The sequence below is a fragment of the Trichosurus vulpecula genome, chromosome 5, assembly GCF_011100635.1.
Source record: "Trichosurus vulpecula isolate mTriVul1 chromosome 5, mTriVul1.pri, whole genome shotgun sequence".
In the NCBI taxonomy this organism is placed as follows: Eukaryota; Metazoa; Chordata; class Mammalia; order Diprotodontia; family Phalangeridae; genus Trichosurus; species Trichosurus vulpecula.
Window position 1 is genome coordinate 139,262,458 of NC_050577.1, and position 22,941 is coordinate 139,285,398.

General features: G+C 35.0%; 1 protein-coding gene across 1 annotated transcript in view; it reads left to right on the plus strand.

Annotated features, from left to right (window-relative positions):
• Window positions 1–14,315, plus strand: part of BMT2 (base methyltransferase of 25S rRNA 2 homolog) — a 69,212-nt gene extending 54,897 nt beyond the window's left edge. Inside the window, exons 4-5 of the mRNA XM_036761653.1 lie at window positions 8,966–9,080; window positions 11,035–14,315. Coding sequence (XP_036617548.1) covers window positions 8,966–9,080; window positions 11,035–11,664 — 745 coding nt within the window. The 3' untranslated portion in view covers window positions 11,665–14,315. The remainder of the gene's footprint in view (window positions 1–8,965; window positions 9,081–11,034) is intronic.
• The last annotated feature ends 8,626 nt before the right edge of the window (window positions 14,316–22,941 follow it).

Sequence of the window (22,941 nt, forward strand, 5' to 3'; positions counted from 1 at the left end):
CAGTTATTCCATGCCACTATATATTGTTGACCTTATTTGCAACTGCTTTCATTTAGCCAAGAAATTCCAGGAATGTGTAAGTTAAATGAAACCCACATTTTAGGTTTGTTAGTTACAAACTAAAAGCTACTTTTTCGAAATGAACAATTCATTTCTATCATGAGATACCTGGAATACATGACTAAAAGAATTTCCTGGGAAATTTTCTTGTATAGTTAAAACAGAAATTTTAGATGGTCAGATCTGTTGCCTTATTAAATTATTTTGTCATATCCAGTCTACATGTAAAAGATTTTGTTTTCTTTATGATAGCTGACATTTGAATTAATATTTTTATGTTTACAAAGCATTTTCTGTACATTATCTGATCCTCACGGCAACCCGGTGAGTTAGATACTCTCAGTATTATTGTTTCCATTTTGCAGAGGAAGAAAATGGTAAAGTGATTTGTCTATGGTCACACAGGTAGTAAACAATAGCGTCTCACATCTGCTTTACTCTACATTCTGCCCTATCCATTGTTTCATTTTGCCTCTTCAAAATTTGTATACTTATGTAAAGCTCCTGTAGAGTCAACTGGGTCACCTTCTACTTTTTCTCTCATCTTTGTCTCTACCTTTTGAGTTACTTCACAGTCTCTATAGTATATTGATTTGTTGCCAAGTAACTGCATTTGCTTCTGCTTTGTATATACTAATCATTATTAAAATGGACATTTATGTACTAAAGTATACAAAGAATTTTACTTATGTCATCTTGTTTGAGTCTCTGATCTGTTGAAGAGTAAAAACTGCATGAAGAAACATAAAGGATAGTTCTTTAAAGGAAAATTTTTTGAAGTTCAAATAATTACCACTGTATGAGTTTTTAGGCAACTTGGAAGTAAGAGGATATGGTCCAAGTATATAAGTAAGGTTTCATAGCCAATTTAGAGTAGAAAGAACACTGGGCTGAGTTGTTTTAGTCTTTTGCCAAAGTCCTTTAAACTCTCTGAGACTACGAGGCTGAAATGAAGGGCCAAAGGAATGATGTTACCAGAATGGTACATTGCATACAATAGGTCCTTAATATTTATTGCATTAGAGTTGTATTAGTTCTATTATATTATGCTCTGATCGGGGTATATCAGAGTATATGAAATTCAGTTCTGGGTACCCTGTTTTAGGAACTCATAGCCAAAATTATAACATTCAAAAGGACAGTCAGAATGGTAAAAGGGTTCTAAAGCATGCCATATAAAAATAGGTGGAAGGAACTGGCGGGGGCAGGGATGGGAATATTTAGCCTAGACAAGAGATTTATAATGTTAAATCTTCAACAACTTGAAGGATTGTTGTGTGGAAGAGTGATTAGAGTTATTCTACTTGTACGTAGACGGGGCCTTACCAAGAGCTGTAGGTATCCATTTTATGTTCCTAACAATGAAAAACAAATAACTTCCTCCTCAGTAGAGGTCTTCAAAAGCAGACTGGATTACTATTTGGTTAAATACTGTAGAAAGGGTTCCTAGATTGATCTTGACTCAAGAAGTAGCTTTTAGCTCTTGGACTCTGTGAACCTCATTTTGTTTATATGAAAAATGTAGATTATACAACTACCCCCTCTGCCTTAAGACCTGTGAAGATAAATAAGATAATGAATGTTAAAGAATATCATCAATCATGCAAACCATACTGTGATTCCATTCTCATACTTAGAATGAGATGAGGACAACTACTATAAAAAGTTTTAAAACGTGAAAATAATGCTTAAATCTAAAATTCTTAATTTATATGGATCGGAGGGTTTCAGATCTTAATAAAATTAAGGAACATCGTTGTATCCTTGGTTTGAAAGAAGACAGCTATACTTACAAACTTGTGCTTCGCAGCTTTTATTTGGTTTGAAAAGAAATGCCAAAACGTTAAATATACCTCATTCACATGTAAGTGAATATGTAGTCTGTGGAATGAAGGAAGGAAACAATTGTTTATTAAATGCCTGCTATGTGTCAGATATTTTGCTAAGTGCATTACAAATATTATCTCATTTGATGTTCCCCACAACTTTGGATTGTTGATGCAGCTATTATCCCCATTTTACAGTTGGGGAAACTGAGGCAAACAGGTTAATTTGCCCAGGGTCACACAGCTAATAAGTGCCTGAGGCAGGATTTGAACTCTGTACCAACTTGCTGCCTCTTAACAAGCATTGGAGTTGAAAGATCTGTGTTTGGATTATAGTTATAGCATATTTAAGTTATGTGACTGGAGCAAGTCAGTCTATCTGAGTCTCAGTTTTCTTTCTTTTAAAATGAGGTAGTTGAACTGAGGAATTGATCTAGTCTATTCATGTCTAAATCCAATGATTCTCTGCTGCTTTCCATTATTGCAAATTATCAAGATTTTAAGGTCTTAGTTATCCAAAATAACTCAGTTGCTGAAGCAAGAGTGCTTATTTGGACATACTGTTTCATTATCATTAGGAGTCTTTCTAAACCAACTGGTGGCAGAATTTTACTATGAACTCTTCACACTACTTTCCTTTAGTGAATACATCCATTTATTTTTTAAAGCTGAAAACACCTTGGTGACCGATAAGTTTTAACACTGTCTTAATAGATGAGAATATTTTTAGATTATTAAGTTACATCTATGCTCCTCTATATCAAAGTAGGTTTTTCTTACCTTGAACATGAGGGGTTACTTTGTCATGGATGTGAACACTATAACCTAAAAATATAATTCATTTTCTTAACCACTGTCCCCAGTATTGAACATAAAAATTATTAGTCATGAAAATATATTTTCAAGATTTTTGCTTTTAAAATTTCCAGCATTAGAAATGAATCAACTTCTTTAAATGTTCTAGAAACATAGAAGATGTTACTTTTTGACTGGTAATTTCTATCCGTATCAGTGATATACATATTTAAACAATGTGGAAACAAATATATAGCAACTCTTTACTTTTCCATAATTTATCATTGAGTCATCAGTTTTCATGCTTATTTTATGTTAGAAATAATTTAGAAGTCAACCTAATAAGAATTAACCTTTACTTTTAATAATAGCCATGTATTAGTTTTCTGTCATCAGTCACTCCCACTTTATGGCTTTTGTGCCCACCATTGTCATGAAATTGCTTTTTCAGGGGTCATTGATCACGTAATTGCCAAATTCAATAGCTTTTTCTTAGTCTATAGCCCTTTGCTCTCTGGAGCACTCAGCTCTTGACAGCCTCTTCTGCTACCTACCTATATCTCCACCTGATAGTCTGACCAAAAATTCAAAATATCAGTACTGAAACGGGTTTCTCTTGAAATTGATTTCTTTTCATGAAGTATATATATTTTAATATCTATGTTAGCAATACCACTGTTAACCTGACATGATTATTTATCACCTCTGTGTGATCTTTGACTTTCTCCCTCTCCTTACAATCATTTGCTAAGTACTTTTGCACTTACCTTTACAAGCTGTATACCCACCTTTTTATTAATGATGACGATAATAATAAGCCACATGCATAGCCAATTTACTCTAAACATGTGAAATAGATATTCTGGCATAGCAAGAATGCTAGAGTATGTGATGTTCACATTTAAAAATTGTTTGGTTTTAAAAATACAACGCTAACACTGTATCAAGAATAATTCATATAAAACAGTAGCATTTTTCAGAGAGATTGTTTAAACCCATTGTGATTTTGCCTAGCCTTAAACCCACTATCATCTCCTAAGTAGGTCTAAGTGTGACCTGCAGATTAAAAGGGGAGGGGGAGAACCAAAAATATCTTATTAATCATTTACGGTACACGGCTAGGTATCAAGCTACAAGCTTTATGTCGCTGCTGAAAAATTAATCAAATAGCTCTTTCATCTTGTGGAATCTTTCTCCAATGATTTTTTAAGATACCATTGTAAAATTCTTACACCAAGGAAATATAGAGACTGAAGGCTTTAAACCTGAACCTAGAAGTCACATTGAATCAGTGAATGAAGGCAATACCTATAGATGCTTTGGCCTCCTTTAGGCAAGACCCACTGAACAAAAAGATATTAAAAAGAAGGCTGTATCTGAATACCTTAGAACACTTAACTGGCTAAACAACAACCAACAAAACAGTGTTTTCCCCACCGTCAAATGATTCAACAGGTATGGTTTATCAGTGAAAGTTACATTAAAAGAAGATGCGTTACCATCTGCTTCACCACTGCTTGCCGGGTACCAGTGTGCCTTTCTGATTTGCAGCAGAAACCTCCTATATGTGCTTTCTTACTCTGTTTAGAATATGAGCTACTTGAGAGTAGGAACTCATTTATTTCTCTGTATTTATCTCCTGCATATAGCACAGGGTTTGGCATATAGTGAGGACGCAATAATTTTTCCTTTCATTCCTCCTGAAGTAAAAGCTGGATGTGAAGAAGATGCTTAAAATAATTAACACCTGTTATGAAATCTTTTTTTAAAGGCTAAAGAAACTTATTTATTACTTATTTTAAACATTCTTTTCTTTTTAAATTTTGGGTTTCAGATTCTCTCCCTTCCTCCTTCCCCCCTCCCGACCCACTGAGAAGGCAAACAATATGATATCACTTATACATGTGAAATCATGCAAAACATATCCATATTAGCCATATTGCAAAACAAAGCCAAAAAAAGTGAAAAAATTATGCTTTAATTTGCAATCAGAGATCATCAGTTCTCTCTTTGGAGATGGGATAGCTTTTTTTAATCATGAGTCCTTTGGTTTTGTCTTAGATCATTTGTATTGTTCAGAGCTATCAAAGTCTTTCACAGTTGGTCATCATTACAACTTTGCTGTTATTTGAACAATGATCTCCCAGTTCTTCTCACTTTAATTTATGTCAGTTCATATAGGTTTTGCCATGTTTTTTCTGAAACCAACCCCCTCTACATTTCTAGTAACACAGTAGTACTCCATCATAATCATATGCCACAACTTATTCAACCATTCCCCAATTGATGAGCATCCATCCCCCTGCTTTCCAATTCTTTGCCACCACAAAAAGAACTGCTATAAATATTTTTCTGCATATAGGCCCTTTTCCTTTTTCTTCAATCTCTTTGGGGTACAGATATTGGTATTGCTGGAAAGGGTATGCACAATTTTATACCCTTTGGGAATATTTCCCAATGGTTGGACCAGTTCACTACTCCACCAACAATGCATTGGTGTACCTATTTTCCCTTTTCCCCTTCAGCATATGTCATTTCTGAAATGTGTGAGGTACTTCTGAATTGTTTTATTTTGCATTTCTCTAATCAGTAGTGATTTAGAGCATATTTAATATTTCTTCAAATAGCTTTGATTTCTTCTGAAAACTATATCCATTGACCATTTATCAATTGGGGAAGCACTCTTATTTTTTAAAATTTGTCTCCATTCCCTGTATATTTGAGAAATGAGGCCTTTATCAGAGAAACTTACTACAAAAAAATTTTTCATGCTACTTGGCTATGTGTATTAGGAGGGCAGAGTTTATAATCTCAAAGAGGATCATAAACATGTCTGAAACGTTCGGAACCGCCGGATATAAGAAACTCTCAAAGTAGAAGGCAAAAGAATCAGAACATATATTTAGGCTCCACAGTAACCAACCCATGAACCAGCAACCCCATTTTGATATATTGATCAAAAGCTTCCAGGCCCAATAAGTACGCCTTGAAAGAGTAACCAGGAGGCTACAGAGAAGCATGATTGCGTAAAGCAAAATCATGCTTCCCCCTCTATGGTAATAAGATTACCCACTGGCCTGAAGTCTTTGTTCAGCTTCCTCCCGTAGGTCAGCTCTGCTACTGGCAGCTCCTGCTTCAGCTGTGGCTGTAACTGTAACTGTAACTGTAACTGTAACTGTAACTGTAACTGTAGCTGTAACTGCCTCTGGCTCCAACGGGAGCTGCTTTTAACCATCCAGCTTCTGCGGGGGTGTAAGGTACGCCGGGGAAAGCACAGGTTCTTTCAATCTGCTTAAGCAAGGTGAAGGGGTTGACCAGAAAAGCACAGGTTCTTTCCATCAGCTTAAGCAAGGGAAGCAAGGTGAAGGGGCCGACAAGCTTACTCCAGTCCAAGATACAAACAGCATTCAGTTCAGGGGAAAAAGCCAAACTAGTCAAGGGCACTTGTTGACTAAGTGCTAAGGAGCCCATTTGTGGTTGCCAATACACTATGGTACCTTTTAGCAAAATGTAGTTTCCCTGATTATCCCTTTTAATTTGGTCTGTTTGCTTTTTATTTGTCTTCGATCATGACTGCTACCCCTGTCCTTTTATACATCAGTTGAAGAATAATAGATTCTGCTCCAGCAGCAGCATCTAAAGCTGCCATCTATTTTAACTCTGTGTGTGTCTTTCTCTTTCACATGTGTCTCTTGTATACAACATATCATTGGATTCTGGTTTCTTATCCATTTTGCTCTCTGCTTCCATTTTATGGGTTAACTCATCCCATTCACATTCATAGTTGTTTACTAACTGTGTATTTTCTATTTATCCTTCTCGCTCTCTCTTTTTATCTGTCTTCAAAAGCCTATTTGGCTTCTGCCCACTGCCTCCCTTAATGTGCCTTCCCTTTTATCATCTTCTTTCTCTTTCCCCCATTTTCTTATCTCATTTCCCTACTGAGTGAGTGTATAAATATTCTTCCCTCTGAACTAATTGCAATGAGAGTGAGGTTCAAGCATTGCTTGCCATTCCACCATTTCCCCCTTCATTATAAAAGTTCCCCATTCTGCCTCTCCCTTTCTCTCTTCTCCCACTGCATTCCTCTTTCTCAGGAGATCATCCCAACATAACTGACTCACATCTCTGCCCCTTTTCTAGGTAGACTCCTTCTAATTGCTCTAATGATAAAGTTTTTAGAAGTTATATGTGACATCTTCCCATATAGGAATGCAAACAGTTTAACTTTATTGAGTCCCTTATGATTACTCTTCCATGTTTACCTTTTTATGACTCTTTTGAGTCTTCTATTTGAATGTCAAATTTTCTATTCAATTCTGGTCTTTTCATGAGGAATGATTAGAAGTTCTCCATTTTATTAAATATCCATTTTTTCCCCTGAAGGGTTATACTCTGTTTTGCTGGATAGATTATTCTTGGTTGTAATCCTAGCTTATAAGGCCTCTGCTCCTTTAACATAGAAGCTACTAAATCTTGTGTGATCCTGACTGACTCTGATATTTGAATTGTTTCTTTCTGGCTGCTTGCAGTAGTTTCTCCTTGACCTGGAAGCTCTGGAATTTGGTTATAATATTCCTGGGAGTTTTCATTTTGGGACTTCTTTTAGGAGGTGATAGTGGATTCCTCCAATTTCTGTTTTACCCTCTGTATGTAAGATATTGGGACAGTTTTCCTTTATAATTAATTGAAATAGGGTATCTATGTTCTTTTTTTGATCATGGCTTTCACATAGTCCAGTAATTCTTAAATTATCTCTGCTCAGTCTGTTTTCCAGGTAATTTGTTTTTGCAATGACATACTTCACATTTTCTCCTATTTTTTCATTCTTTTGACTTTGTTTTATTGTTTCTTAAAGTCTCATGGAGTCATTAACTTCCACTTGCCCAAATCTAATTTTTAAGGAATTATTTTCTTCATTGCGCTTTTGTACCTCCTTCCCATTTGGTTAGTTCTTCTTTTTAAGGAGTTCTTTTCTCCAGTGAGTTTTTGTGCCTCTTTACATTTACTATTTACCGTTAGGCCATTTAAGATTTTGTTTTGTACCTCTTTTATCAACAATATATTGACAGAAAGAATTATCACACAGATTGTTGAGTCATGAGAATTTAGACTTGACCTACATAGTAGCCCTGAACCTTCTTTCATGATTAGAAATGGCAGCCTAAGTTTGGTATAACTTGCTTTTGGAGGGGAACTCAACCAGTCAGCTTTTAGCTAATGTAATATGTGGCTGTGCCTATAAGAACATACTGGTATCTTCACGTTCACTATCAAGTGTTTATAATGTAACATAAAACAGAGCAAGCCATTAACAACAAAAACATTTTATCAAGATAACCAGAAATGCCCGTCATAAGCCTTCAACTACTAGACCTTTGCAGTTCATTTTTTTTTAACATACTCAGGTATTTGGAAGTGGCATGTTCGTTACAAACTTGAGATGGGATCACTCTTTTCAAGAATGCTACTGTGACACTCCTTCTAGCTAACATTTTGGTTAGGTAGTATTTGAACCCAGGTCTTCCTGCATTTTCTCCACTCTACTGTCCTGACTTTTTTTCCACATGACCAACACCATTATTAAAGAAATTAGATATCATATTATCAGCCCCATAGAACAGAAGATACACTCTGGCAGCAACATGCCTCCTAAGTTAAACATAGTTTCTCCCAGGCAATTTTTAAATAAAATCTTAAGTATACCATATTTTTTCCCAATTTTAATCTTGTGTTATTTAATGTGCACTTAAGTTTTTTGCAAAAACAAAAACACAAAAGGAATAATTATGTGCATTTGATCTGAATTTATTGTTTTAATGTTTTTATTTTTGTTGTCTTTGCACGTTCATCTTTATGATTTGGGACAACATCTCTGTGTTTTGATTTAGATATCCGTTTAGTGCATTTAGCTGTTTTGTTACCTTTTAAAATGGTAATGTGTGTGGTCTTTTTGATATCTTTAAGAGTTTTCCCTGTTCCTTAAGTGTCTTGTGACTTCTCAGATATACTATAGACTAGAAAATGAGATAGTAAGGAAAAACTCTTTAGTAACAGAGAAATTGATAACTTTGGTCCTTTTGTATCACCAAAACAAGTTAGGGTAAAAGATACATGCATTGTATATACTTTGTCAAATATAAATGGTCAAAGAATGGACTGACTACCTTCTCGTATCATTTGGGCCACATTTATTTACATGTCTTCCCTTTTTATTTGCAGATAATTGTTAAAATGTTATGTTTTAAGCAACAGTTCATAATTTTCATCATCTCTGTTTTCAGGTTGCTACAACCCTCAGGAAAGATCAGATTACTTGATGTTGGCAGCTGCTTTAATCCATTTTTAAAATTTGAAGAATTTCTGACTGTTGGCATAGACATTGTACCTGCTGTGGAGGTATCAGTTATTTGTATGTTTTTGCACTTATATATTTCATAAATATATTTTAAAATGTACTTCTTCCTAAAAAAGTAAGTAACTTCCTTTGCAGCAGAAGCCCGTAGCATATTGGCTGTATATCTAACTGGCCATATTTTTAAAACTAAATTTATAGTATTGAATATTAGCTTTTGCATCTTTACTTAGTAATTAACTAAATACACTTAATTTATTATATATTATATAGATATTGTATATTATTTTATATATTGTATATAATATAATTATAACTAATTAAAACATTAACATGACCTTGGGCTGCTGCTTTTTTTCCCTCCTTCTTGTTTTCTTTTCTCTTTTTAGCTTAGTTATTTTGCCTATGATATGAATTGAAATATAGTAAAATTTTTGTCTATTTGGAATTATTGAAGGAGTGAACTCTTCTAAATGGCTGAGGGTTAGCCCATGTGTAAGGTGTAAATGTTTTGATGGAAATTGTTCTAAAAATATGCCATATACTTGTCTGTCCTGTCAAATAAAGTATATTGACTGTCATTTAACCTTTTTTGATGACCTGAACAAGAGTCAAGAGAACCTGAGTTCGAATTATTCTCTGCCATACAGGTCTTGAGACCTGTGAGCAAGTCAGTCAACCTCCTTGGGCTTCTGTCTTCTTATCAGTGAGGCCATTGGATTAGATGGTGTCAAAGGTCCCTTCTACCACAAGATCTGTGATCCTGTCACCCAAGGCCTTTCTTTCCTCCATCCTCAGGTTTCCCCCCCAAAAAATCCTGTTATTTTATCTGTAGTTGCAGTGGTGACCCCTGCAACCCTAGATCTTTTTGTTTTCTTAAAGAATTCCATCTTGGCTTTTTTGCTCATTTCCTTCTCAGGCGGAAAGACATTCTAGGCAGTATAACTAAGTGGCTGCCTTTTTTGCATAATTAATGAGATAATAAAAGGCCAAAGCAGTTTGCTCTTTAAATGGGTGTGTGTGTGTGTGTGTGTGTGTGTGTGTTTAGCTCTCCAGAAATCAATCCATTATTTAGTAACTGTCAGGAAGTTAACAGTTTCCGTGTCTATATTTACTATATGTATATATTTACTATATATACTCTAAAACTTTTAACATCGATTCTAGTTTTTCCTGTTTGTTCTGCAAAACAAATATAAGCCTTTTTGATATTTAAAGACAACTATCACATGTCTCCCACTCTATCTCCATGTTGTTTTTCTACCATCCTAGATGCCCTTCTGGATACACCCCAAGGTGTAACACTTAGTTCAAAATATATCATTTTAGTTACTCTCTGACCAAAGCAGACTATAATGGGACTCTTACCTCCCAAAGTCTTGATGCTATTCCCACAAATGAAATCTTACTGTTTTGGCAGCCCTATTTACTACTGAGTCTCTGAAGACAATCAACTAAGTCTTTCATGTGATATTTTAACCTAATCACATCTTCCCCCACTACTTCTGTTTGGGTGATTGATTTTTTAAATCCAGGTTCGATACTTTATCCCTATTAAGTTGTTAGATTTGATTCACTATTCCAGGCTTTTTTTTTAAGGTATGAATTTTAAAAGGTATGATTTGTTTTCTATAGAAATTTCAAATAAATTAAGCTTTTAAATAAATTATTAAATGGCCCCAAATAATTTATTCTGCTTTGACTTGATAATCCAAGCTTAAGTAAATGTAAACCTAGCTGGTTTTGGCAATTTTCTTACCTTTTCATAATATCTTACCCAATAGTGTACAATTGAGTATGGTTGAGATACGTAAGTAAAGTTAAAGTTAGTCACAAATTCACATAAATATTTAGGGAATGTTCAGAAATTTTGGTATAATACCTTTTCTGAATGGATGACAATTCGGGGTAAGGAGTGGGAGTGTATCTGCTTGTTCTAATTTCTGAGCAAACAGTAATTTTCAAAGTCTTAATTTGTTCTACTTTTCTTCTCCCCAGAGTGTCTATAAATGTGACTTCCTGAACCTTCAGCTTCAGCAGCCGCTCCAACTTGCACAAGATACAATAGATGCCTTTTTGAAACAGCTGAAAAACCCAATTGATTCTCTTCCTGGAGAGCTTTTTCATGTAGTTGTTTTCTCTCTCCTTCTTTCTTATTTCCCATCACCTTATCAGCGGTGGATTTGTTGCAAAAAAGCCCATGAACTTTTAGTATTAAATGGCCTGTTACTCATCATCACTCCTGACTCCTCCCATCAGAACCGACATGCTATGATGATGAAAAGCTGGAAGATTGCTATAGAGTCTCTAGGCTTTAAACGTTTCAAGTATTCAAAATTTTCTCACATGCATCTAATGGCATTTAGGAAAATCTCTCTAAAAACTACCATTGACTTGGTTAGCAGGAACTATCCAGGAATGTTATATATTCCACAAGATTTCAACAGTGTAGAAGATGAGGAATACTCTAATCCTTCCTGTTATGTCCGATCTGATGTAGAAGATGAACAGCTGGCTTATAGTTTCACAGAGCTTCCTGATGCTCCATATGACTCAGATTCTGGAGAAAGTCAAGCAAGCTCAATTCCTTTCTATGAGCTAGAAGATCCCATATTACTTTTAAGTTAATATAAATGCAAAAAAGCCCTTTTCAGTCAAGACTCCTTTCTTGCCTAAACTAATTTGAGATATTAACATGGGCTCAGTACTTAAAAACACGGTTTGCATAGAAAAATTGCAAAGGTTTACAGAGTTTGCTATTTTTTTCTACTTCTAAATTTTAAAATTTATTCTTATATAAAAAGCTTAAAATTTCATGCAAAATGACTCATGGTGTAGCAGAAACTACTGTTACAATCTTTAGGATTTGTAGCACTAAAATATAGAAAGGTACATTGTTCTCTTCAGTGCTGTTGTGTGAAATGAAGCATCATTTTGCTATGTTTTCCTTTTTTATTTTTTACTTTTAAATACTGTTGGAATTTAAGATGAATTGGGGAAATTTGAGGTATTTGCATAGAGAGCTGTAGTTTGCACTTTGACTCACAAGTTAAATTTGATGTGAAGTAAAAGACTGGGTTGTTTGGGGGGGGTTTTGGACGCACTTATCAATTTTTTTTCTTTTTTGGTAGCAAAAGTATTGTCTGTAGCAGAAAGCTGTTTTCCGTTCAATTTTGGCTGATGAACCAATATTGCCTGTGCTTTATGGATATTAGTAATAATACTCATTGTGGTTTCTTTTCTTCTGCTGTTATAAAAAGCTTAACCAGAATTTGGTAGGGATGAGGAATGTGTGGCATAGTATCACAGTCAAGCAAGAATATCATACATTGCATTCTTTTGTAAATTTTGACAAAATTAATTTTTTACTCCAAAGTGAAACCTTTGGGGGAGAAGGCTTTGTAAATGAATTCCATTAACCTAATTAAGCAGTTAGTATTTTCATACATCTCATATTGATTTGTACATAAATATTCTAGTAACTAGTTGTGGGTGGCTCTTAGTTCATTATATACAGAATTTTAAAATTAGGCAGTGATATGCTGCTCACCACTGACCCAAAGCAACTATGTTAACATTTGAACTTGTTAAAAGAGCTGTGATTTATGAATCACCTTTGTTATGGTCTTCACCTTTTTATTTCAGTGATGAAATTAAGTTCTGGAATTTTAAAGAAAAAATGTAAATTATTCCACCTGATAATATCACAAAATTATTTTTTGATAGTCTAATATTCTTATTTATCTGTATTCTAGCAGAGGAGCTTATATTGGAGTTAGATGGCAATGGACTTATACCTTTTCTTCATTTAAAAAAATACTTTTTTTTTCTTCTTCAGAAAATAGATGAAGAAGGCAAAAATTGTCTAGGTGAAGACAAGCTAGTTTTAACAACTGGAATATTTAGCCTATCTTACCTTATTTTCATCAGCCAGAAACTGTCTCATAACCTACCATTTTTAAGAGTGCCACTATGTGGATTTTTTTTCAAGTGGTTATTACATTTTAAAAATACCTCATACTGAGGTTTTGCACTGAAATATCAAAATTTCAGATTTCATGGTTGCTTTAAAAGAAAAAGACTGCATTTTCTATAAGTTGATCCTAAGATTCATAAACTACACTTCTATACTCTGATATGAACTGTTTTGTGCTTATTGTGACTTGCTGTAGTTAAGATTGAATGTCAAATTTTATTTAGAAATATAAAGTCTATCCTTTAAGAGGTAAGCAGTTGATTGTTTACACCTATTATTTCAAATTAGATTTTACTGGCTAAATTACTGAAAATTAGATTTTAATTAACCTAAAATGTCATTTCTCTAAATCATATATTATAGGTTGAAATTTGTAGAATATCATTTGAGATAATTCATTTTTTTAGGTAACATAATATTACTCAAATTAAGACTTGACTTTTCTTTCTAGTTAAGTTCTGTGCAGTCATCTCTTCTAACCAAAAGGAGTGCTGAATTTAGGATAATTGCAAAACTACATTGTGGTCAGAGTGCCTACACTGCCATATTCATTTTCTTTGATTTCACTCAGTTCAGTTACAAGAGCAAAGAAAACAAAGTAACACATTTTAAAGCGCTTTGAAAGTAAATAAAATATCATGTGGGAGAGGGATGCTCATGTCAGCATGGCCTTAGAGTCAGCAGTTATGTTACAGCTAAAATGTTGGTGCTATACATTCTTTAAATTGTTTACACATGTTGCTGATTTTGCTTATGCTCCAAAGTGTGCATGGTGTATTTTAATTAGTACTTTAAAGTTGTCTACAAACCTGTGTTTGAATTCATGAATATCACCTGGTACTCTGAATTTACTGTTTATTCAGAGATGGCACAGAATTCAAACCAATACATGCTCCACAAAAGCCATGTAAGTGTTTTAAGTGTTGAAATTAATCCATTCCAATGGCTTGGTTGTCAGGATATATGTTATGCTATATAGGAGCCTTTGAAAAAAGTTAATAGTTTTACTATATAGGTACTTTGCAGAATGATTTCATTTGGGTGTGAAAAATTCAAGGGGGGAGTCATGCCTTGTAGGTATGGTCAACTAGTACAAGATTGTCTGAATAATTGGGTTTTAAAAGCAAGTGATGATCTTTTGGTTGAATTCATCAGGATCATGACTAGATCAGGTGTGGTTATACCATGGTTGCCAAGGAGTGGGAGGGTAGCACACCAGATAATGTATGTTTGAGTTGATGTTGTCCTTTTTCACTTTTTTTGTGAACAAAGCACATTTATTAAAAAAAAAATAATCTTCCCATCTCCATGTCTGTTACTTATAAACTGAGAGCTTTGCAAACTTTTATTTAGATGTTTCAGTAAATAGTGTCATGGTAAACTGGTGATTATGGTACAATTTGGTACTTACATGCCACTTATAAAAGGTATGAGTAGCAGAACATTCAAAATTTTCAACTGTAAAAGGTGTTAGTATTTCATTCAACCCTTTTATGTTATATATGAAGAGTCAGTGGACCACAGAATTTTAAGTGATTTTTCCCCCTATTTTATGTAATTATGGCAAGAATCTGTGATTTCACTGGTGTAGGTATTCCAGACGGTCTTAAAGTTTAATAGGAAAATTAATTATAGAGATGTGCATCTCTACAAGAGGCATCTTTACAAATTACCTTGCATGAAAAATTCATCACCCATTAGCCAACCTATTCAGAAGTTAAATCCAAATTTAGACTAGTCCTTGGACAAAAAACACATAGTCTAGCAGGCAGATAATCAGATACCCTTTCCTGCTTATTGAGACCTACCAGAGCTTATGCAACACTGATATAACCTTTAAGCTACTAAACAGTGATCTCCTTTCCATGATGAAGCATTAGACTCAGTATCTAATTGGTAGACTCTACCACTTCATACAAAGATCTGTTGAAGGAGTTGATGATGATTAGCTCTAGTGGGAACATGATCATTGACTTCAACCACTGAAAGGTTACTGTATGGAAGAAGGATTAGATTTAATTTAAGCAGAACCAGGTTGAATACAGACAGATTTTGGCTGAGTAGAAGGAAGAACTTCGTAATACAAAGGATGTCTAAAAATGGATCTGACTGCCTCAAGAGGTCAAAATAGAGACCCGATAACTTCCTTTTGGAAAAGACAAACCTGATTCTGATGTTTAGTTACTTGATTCTAGTCATTTAGCTTGCTTATTTCGAAGTTTGAACTAGAACTGGGTTTCGTAACCTTTTTGTGTGTGTGATGAACCTCTTTGGCAAGCTGGTAGAGCCAATAGACCTCTTTTCAGAAAATGTTATTAAATAATTAAGGGAAATGCTAAATTTCAGCTAGAAGTTAAGGAAAATAAAGATATATAAATTTTCCCATCCTAGTTCATGAGCCCCTTGAAATCTAAACACAAACCTCTTGAGGTTTTGTAGATCCCAGTAAGAACCCCTGGACTAGAACCAGGATCTCATGCCTTCAACCCACTGTTCTCTCCAGTACATTCTGCATTTATTTTTAATTTGTAGGATACTCGTTAGATATATTACTTCTTTTAGTTCAGTAAATAATGCTCTTTTAATCTGAAGCCAATGATGCTTACAATTTTTGACCTTGGGCAAGTCACCCAACCTCTCAAGGGCTCTGTTTCCTCTTTAAAATGAGGTTTAAAGGATGACGTCTTTGGTCCCATCTAGCTGAAGAGCCATGATCCCCTATGGGTTACTCTCTCAAAGTAATTTATATATTCCTGAAAATTTATAGTTGCTTTAAACGTACATGTATAATTTGTAATGTAAATGTGAAGAATAACTAACCTACTCCCTTGACGGTTTACTATAGCGTAAGATTAAGTCACCCCAAAAAGAGGGACCAAAAAGCTTCTTTGGGAATTGATAGTTGATTGTGATACATAGAACATCATAGACAATATATTGGTTAAGTGACATTTAGTTTAGAGTTCTCACCTCTCTTTGCACTGAAGTTAAAGTATTAGGTTTAACTCTGTTTGACTTACTCTTCACTATGTAGATGCGCATCTCTGCAATGCATTTTTCTGTTAGCCTTAAACATAGATAGGTTCAGTGGTAGGTTCTTGTCCAAATAAAGTTCAAATCAGGTTATTTTAAATTCACAAGTTTAGAACATCAAAATGAATTTTGTTATACATTCCTTCCTAAGTTAACAAGCAGAAACTTACAAATGCTTATAAAAAAATAGCTGATGTGTATAGTAGGTTTCCATTGCTTAAATACTGATCATTACTATAAACATCGTTTGACTTCCTTATTTTTATTTCAGTCTGTCTTAGTTTCCCTTTCATCATTACTGATTTATCTGCATTAGAAAGTCTGTCTGTTTCTTGTATTTCGATAGTACATTGTTAGTAACTTTTATTGTTTATGTTAGCAACATTTTATAGTGATTTAATTTCCAAAGTTTTATATACTTTATTATTTCATGCTTACTTATAGCCCAGTGAGGTATGTAGTACAAACAGTGTAGATAAGTAAACTGAGACTGATTCCCTGATTATCCATCTATCTACCTATATCTACACACACATTTTTTTCAGAGTTTTATAGATCTAATAAAAGATTTAAATCGGAAAAGAACAAAATTACATTCCTGTCTACAATACTAGATCCCATAGGAAAAATACAGAAACAATGGAAAATTCACAGACAAAAATCTAATAAAGGAGTCAGCAATGAAATCCAGAGTCTCCAATGTCTATTCACACATACACAGAATATGAATAACAAGATAGTCTAAAAGATTATAATAAAAGCAGGAAAATGTGACCTCATAGCCCTTACCAAGTCTTTGTGGTAATGGAACTCATGTTAGGTATAAGGGACTAGGAGTTGCTTTGTATTAGTTGAGGAAATTCTGAAACCAGAATGGGGAAGCGTGGAAGAGTACTTTTGGGTCTGGATGAATGGAAACAAAGACAAGACAAGTGATACTATCCTAAATCTACTATTGACCACATGAAAATAAAATAGATTGGAGAATGGAACACAAGCCTGTCCTGGAGACACAATATATCAATGTTGGCGAACTCCAATTTAACTTAAAACAAGGAGAATTAAACATCAGAGTATACTCCCCACCACCAGAACTGGAGAGATGAGTTCAGGAAACCCTTCCATTCTGGCATAGAGAAATGATAAGAATTTGATGAAGGACTTAACTTCTCCAGACAATTATTGGAGCTCTATGCCAAATTCAGAAAAGCTAATTTCTTTTGGGGGTTTTCCACTTAAAAGCATATTAGGAGAAAGAAGAGAGTCAAAGCATAATAACTGACAATTATTTCACCTTAAAGTTTGCAAAGCCTTTAATCCAGTGCCTGGTACGTGATACTTATTAAATACTATTTTGATTTCATATACATTATCTCAGTTTCTATATAGGAGATCTGGAGTGAATGGGACAATGGTGATGGTTGATGGAAAGGAGACACAACTACTTGATTCCTGTTCCTGTTTTTTTCCATCAGGTCAACTGACCTGGACTAGAAAGGATGAAAATGGCTAATAAGGAACTGAAGCCCAAGAAATGTTAGGAGATAACTAATACAGTATCTTAGCTGCTCTTCCAAGTTTCTAGGCCCAGGTTACTGAAAGAACTGTCAGGTGTTCATTGATGATCTTTGAGAGATAGTGGAGTGGAAGAGGTGCCAGAGAACTAAAGGAGGACATATGTCTCAATTTTCACTTAAAAGAATAAAAATCACAAAATAGGCCTATGAGATTGTCAAATTCTAAAGTGTATTAAACAGATGGTTAGTGAACATGTAGAAAAGGAAGTGATGACAAAGTATGATTTCATCAAGAATGATGGAACAGAGAAATGTGTAGATATGGTTAATTTAGAGTTTTAACAAAGCATTGACAGGCTCTTATGCCATTCTTGTAAATGAATGAAGAGGTGTGAGCTAAATTGTACAAGTAAGTGGATTCAGAGCTGCTTGAAAGGCTGCACCCAAAAAGTATTCTTCAATGGCCCATTGTCAGCTTAGAAAGTCTGTAATAGGATGGGTCATGGACAGATCATAGCGTGCTGTTCAATATTTTTATGAATGACTGGATAAAAAGAAGGAATGTTTGGTAGTGTGTAGCCTTCCATTGAGTCAGGAAGACCCAGAGTCAAGTCCCACTTTTCCACATACTTGGCTGTGTGATTTTTGGGTAAGTCACAATTTCCAAGCGCCTCCAGCAAATTTCTTACAACTAAGTTGCAGAGAAGGTGCTGATCTGCACTGGTAGAGGAAGCTCTTCCTTTGTTGGAGTCTACCTACATTGATGAAATCACAGGTCTTTTCCCAAAAAAGTTTAATTGACTTAAAAGAATCATCCTGTTTCCTAAATTTGTAGATGACATGGCACTGGAAAAACAGCTAACATGCTAGATGACAGAGGATTCAGAGAGATGACAAGTTAAAAGATTGGGCTATGTCTAATCAAGTTTAATTTAATAGGGGTAAATATGAAGTCTTATCCCTGGGTTAAAAGAAATCATCTTCCCAAATAAAAAAGTGAGGTCAGCATGGCTAGATAGCAATTCATGTAAACAAGATCCAGGGATTTAGTGACTTGCAAATTCAATGAATCTCATATAATAAGTCCTGTCAAGAAGATATGATATAGCACCAGAAAGCTAATGTAATTTTGGGCTGCAGTGAAGAGAAACATAGTTTCCAAGTTTAGGTATTTGGTGGCCCTTTATTCTTCCCTAGTCTGCATCTGTGTGAGGTTTTTGTTTTTGTTTTGTTTTCCCTAGTTCTGGGGACATTTTAGGGAAGAACATTGATAAGCTGGAAGAGTGCTCAGAGAAAGACAGCCAAGATGAAGGGTCTCAAGATTATACCATATTTGGATGTATTAATGGAATTGCGGTGTAGAGAAGATGTGCTAGAGGGATTAGTCTTGTGCTTGGCCTTAGAAGGAAGAACTAATAGCACTGGGTGGATTTTGTGGAGGAAGGCTGGTGTGAGTTCTCACAGAACCACCTAAAAGTGAAATGGATTGCCCAAGGAGGAATATTCCTTCTTCACAAAGATCTTCAGGAGAAAGCTGGGTGACTACTTGTTAGAGATTATTAAAGTATGAGTTGGACTAAGTAGCCTCTGAGGCCCTTTTGAACTTAAATTCTATAATACCATGTTCAAAAAGGATCTGTGTAGTAATCAAAAATAAGAATGTCTCGGCTAAATTTTCCTGTTGTAATCAGAATTTTTAAGATAGGTCCATCAATATTGAAAATACTACGCAGTGTCCACAGATTTTCATATTTTTTTAGATTAAAGGAAAAATAACTGGAAGGAACTAAGTCCCAAACATTGGTATTGATCAATCTTCATGCATAGTTTTTAATGGCTAAGCAGCTGCAAGGCTGGCATTGATTTGTCATAATACTATGTACCATAAAAATGATTTGGGGAATCATTGCCTAGCAGGCAAAACACTGCCAAGTAGCTGCCTGCTGTCTGAGGTTGCATATAAATTTTCCTTCCCAGGGAGAAAAATGGCTTTGAATGTTGGAGAGGAAGGGATACAACAGTGTGCTGTTTCCCACCGCATGTGGTAGAAAGAACATTAGATTGAATATATGAACTTGGGTTTGAGGCTGTATTGAACTGGGGCAAGTCATGTAACCTCTGTGAACCTGCTTCCTCAACTTTAAAATGAACATGCTATAACTTGCATTGCCACTCCACAAAGATTTTGTAAGAAGAAACGATATATGTAGGAAGTTATAATATCACTTCCCCTCCCTCCCTTTTCCTTATTTCATATATATGCAGATTACAATCCCCTAATCTAATAAATTCAGTGGTATCCTAGAGGCATACACCATAGGGTGTAAGAATTTCATTCTCTACACTACCACTTATCAGCCTAGTCATAAGCAAGTCCCTGCCTCTCTGGTGCTTCACTATGTAAAATGAGGATGTTGGACTCTATAACCAGTAAACTCTTCTTTCTCTAATATTTCATGAGTCCTATGTCTCTTTTGACCTAGAGTATGGAGTCTTATTTGGAAGATGTGAGAATTTGTTTTATGGACAAAAATCAAGGGTATGCCAAGAGTCAGCCATCTTGTATGGCACTGCTGTCCTGAATACAAATGAACAAAGGCAATGTGAGTACATCTGTCCTGAGTCTGTAGATGCTCAAGCCCTTTATATTCTAAACCAGTGCCACCCTTTAGCAATTTCCACCAGCTGCTACTAAGCAAAAAGAATTAAAATGTGCAACTATAGCCAGATTCCTCAAGGTTTCCCATAAATGTTTTAAAATAGATTTGGTTGCATCCAAAGTGTCAGAGGGAGGCAAATTCAAGCAAAGATATGTTTTATAAACATCTAAAGACTTTCAGCTCCACCAATAAGTTTTTTAAATTGTCTTAACTTTGTTCCATGGTTTGCTCACAAAACCTACAATTCCATTAATAATAAAAAAAATTTCCTCCTAAAGTCTGAGTTTTCCTTATTGAGTCATTAGGAATACTTCAACTAAAATGTTCAGAGCCAGTGCAAGACAGTAGTGTGTTACAAGGGGGTTCAAAAGACCCATTGCCAAAAAATAGATTAGACATCAGCCAGAGTGACTGAAATTCTTAATTACATCTTTTTGTTAAGGCATCCTAACTCTTGGATGGTACTAATAACACTAGTAAGGTTAAGGTCCAAACACCGTTTTAGTTACATAGTCATTGCAAAGATTTAATGACTATGGATGGATAATGATGCTTTTAGAAACCAAGTTGGTTTTCCCCAGGAAAGCATGAAATTCAAATATGAACAAACACTACAATAATAAATGAAATGCTGTGCTGTTCGTGCATGTATTGTTTGTGAAAATGATTATCATTGATTTGCCACTTTGGTGGTGGTGGTGTTTTTTTTAATAATAGTGATGGATTTTCTAAAATCCTTCCTGGAGTCATCAGTTTTCTTTTGTGATCAATGGCAAACATGAAACAAAACAAAGCTAACCTCATCACACCTTTTAACAAAGTATTAAGAACTATACTGAACACTTGAGTGGGATAGGCTGGGAGATAGAACTCTATAAAGAAATATGAATAACATAGTCTGTCTTCTAGGAGATTGAAATCTTCTTGAGGAAAAGACATGTATAATTTAAGCATTATATGAATGAAATCCAAGGCCCAATGCCCATAAATTTGTCTTTAAAAACACAGTTATGTACTTCCATAATGGAAAAAATTCTGGACTTGGAATTCAAGTCCAGGCTTTGCCACTTAAAACCTTGTGCACATCACTTTTGCATCATTGATACTTTTAGCTTCAGTGATGAAATAGAAATCCTTCCTCTATCTACCATATAAACTTGTAATGAAGATCAAATGAAGTAATATATGTGAAGGCACTTTGTAAAGTGAAGTGCTAAACAAATATAAGGCAGTGTTATCATTCTTTATTTTTTTTTTGAGGGTGGAAAGGCAGGTCAATTGGGGTTAAGTGACTTGCCCCAGGTCACACAGCTAGTGAATGTGTCGTGTCTGAGGGCAGATTTGAACTCAGGTCCTCCTGCCTTCAGGGCCGGTGCCCTACTCACTGTGCCACCTAGCTGCCCCAGTATTATCATTCTTAATAGAAAATTTGGAAGTTCCTCTACTTTGCAGCGTATGACACCTATGGCACCTTAAGTGTCATAGGATTTTTGTAGCTGGCAATTGCTTCAATTCATTAAACATTTATTAACCAATAGATGCAAAGATATCATTCTTATTCCTCTGCTTTTGCCTTTTTAGTCAATCAACAAGTATTCATTAAATACCTGCTAAGCACTGTCCTAGGTGCTAGGAATACAAAGAAAAAAATTAAACAATCCCTGCCCTCACAGAGCTTACTTACATTCTTAGTCAAATCATCTTTAATAATCTCTTCTTTCTCATGTCTCAACCCTGACTCCCAGATACTTTTTATTTCATATTCAGAAAACAACTTTCTTCCCTTTATTCAAAGTTTCAAATACCTATTTCTAAGATTTCATACTGGTACTACTCAAGTGCTGTATCATCTGTTATTTGGCCTGACCATAGATCAGGGGTCCTTAACATGGGTTCCATAGATGTCCAAGAGGTCTGTGAATAGATTTTGGGGTGGCAGGGCATGGCTGGGAACTTGTGTTGAAAAGAAAAGTATGTCTTTATATGCATTTTAAAACATTCTGGAAAGGGATCCACAGGCTTTGCCAATCTGCCAAAGGAGTCCATCTCACATACACCCACAAAGAACTCCTGCCTTAGATTCTTCTCCTTTTCACAAACACTTTTCCAATCCCCTCACTCTTGGGGTACCAACCTCGTAAATGTATATAATAAAGGTACACACCCTCTTCCATATACACGTACAAATCACCCAACCATTTCAGAGTTTTTCTATTTTGTCTCTTTAAATGTTACATTCCTGTAGGCCGTCAACCTGCTGTCCATTCTTTTTGGTTGTGTTGTCCCTACTACCATATTTCTACCTTTGATGGAGGTATACAAATATTGAACGCAATAGTGATTACCATGAATTACTAGTACCATTGTTTTTGTTAGTGGTTGATTCAAGGCATTATGAATGGGAAAAGAAGGTGGGTTGTTAGGGTCCTAATACATTAACTTTTCTTTCCTATCTCAGTAATCATAAAAGTCATCAGAACACTGTCTCATCCATTAATGTCCTAATTCCACCAAATAAATGACAAACACTTATGACATAATAGATGTTTGTTGGTCACAGCTGCTCAAGAAGATTGTGTTTGCCAAAGGAGGTAACATAAAGGAGATGTTCTTCATTCAGCTGTGGACAAATTCGTAGCTCTGCTAAGTATCATCACAAAGACAAAGATCACATTCTTCTTAGTAAACATTAAATGACCATACCTAGTTTGGCTATCTC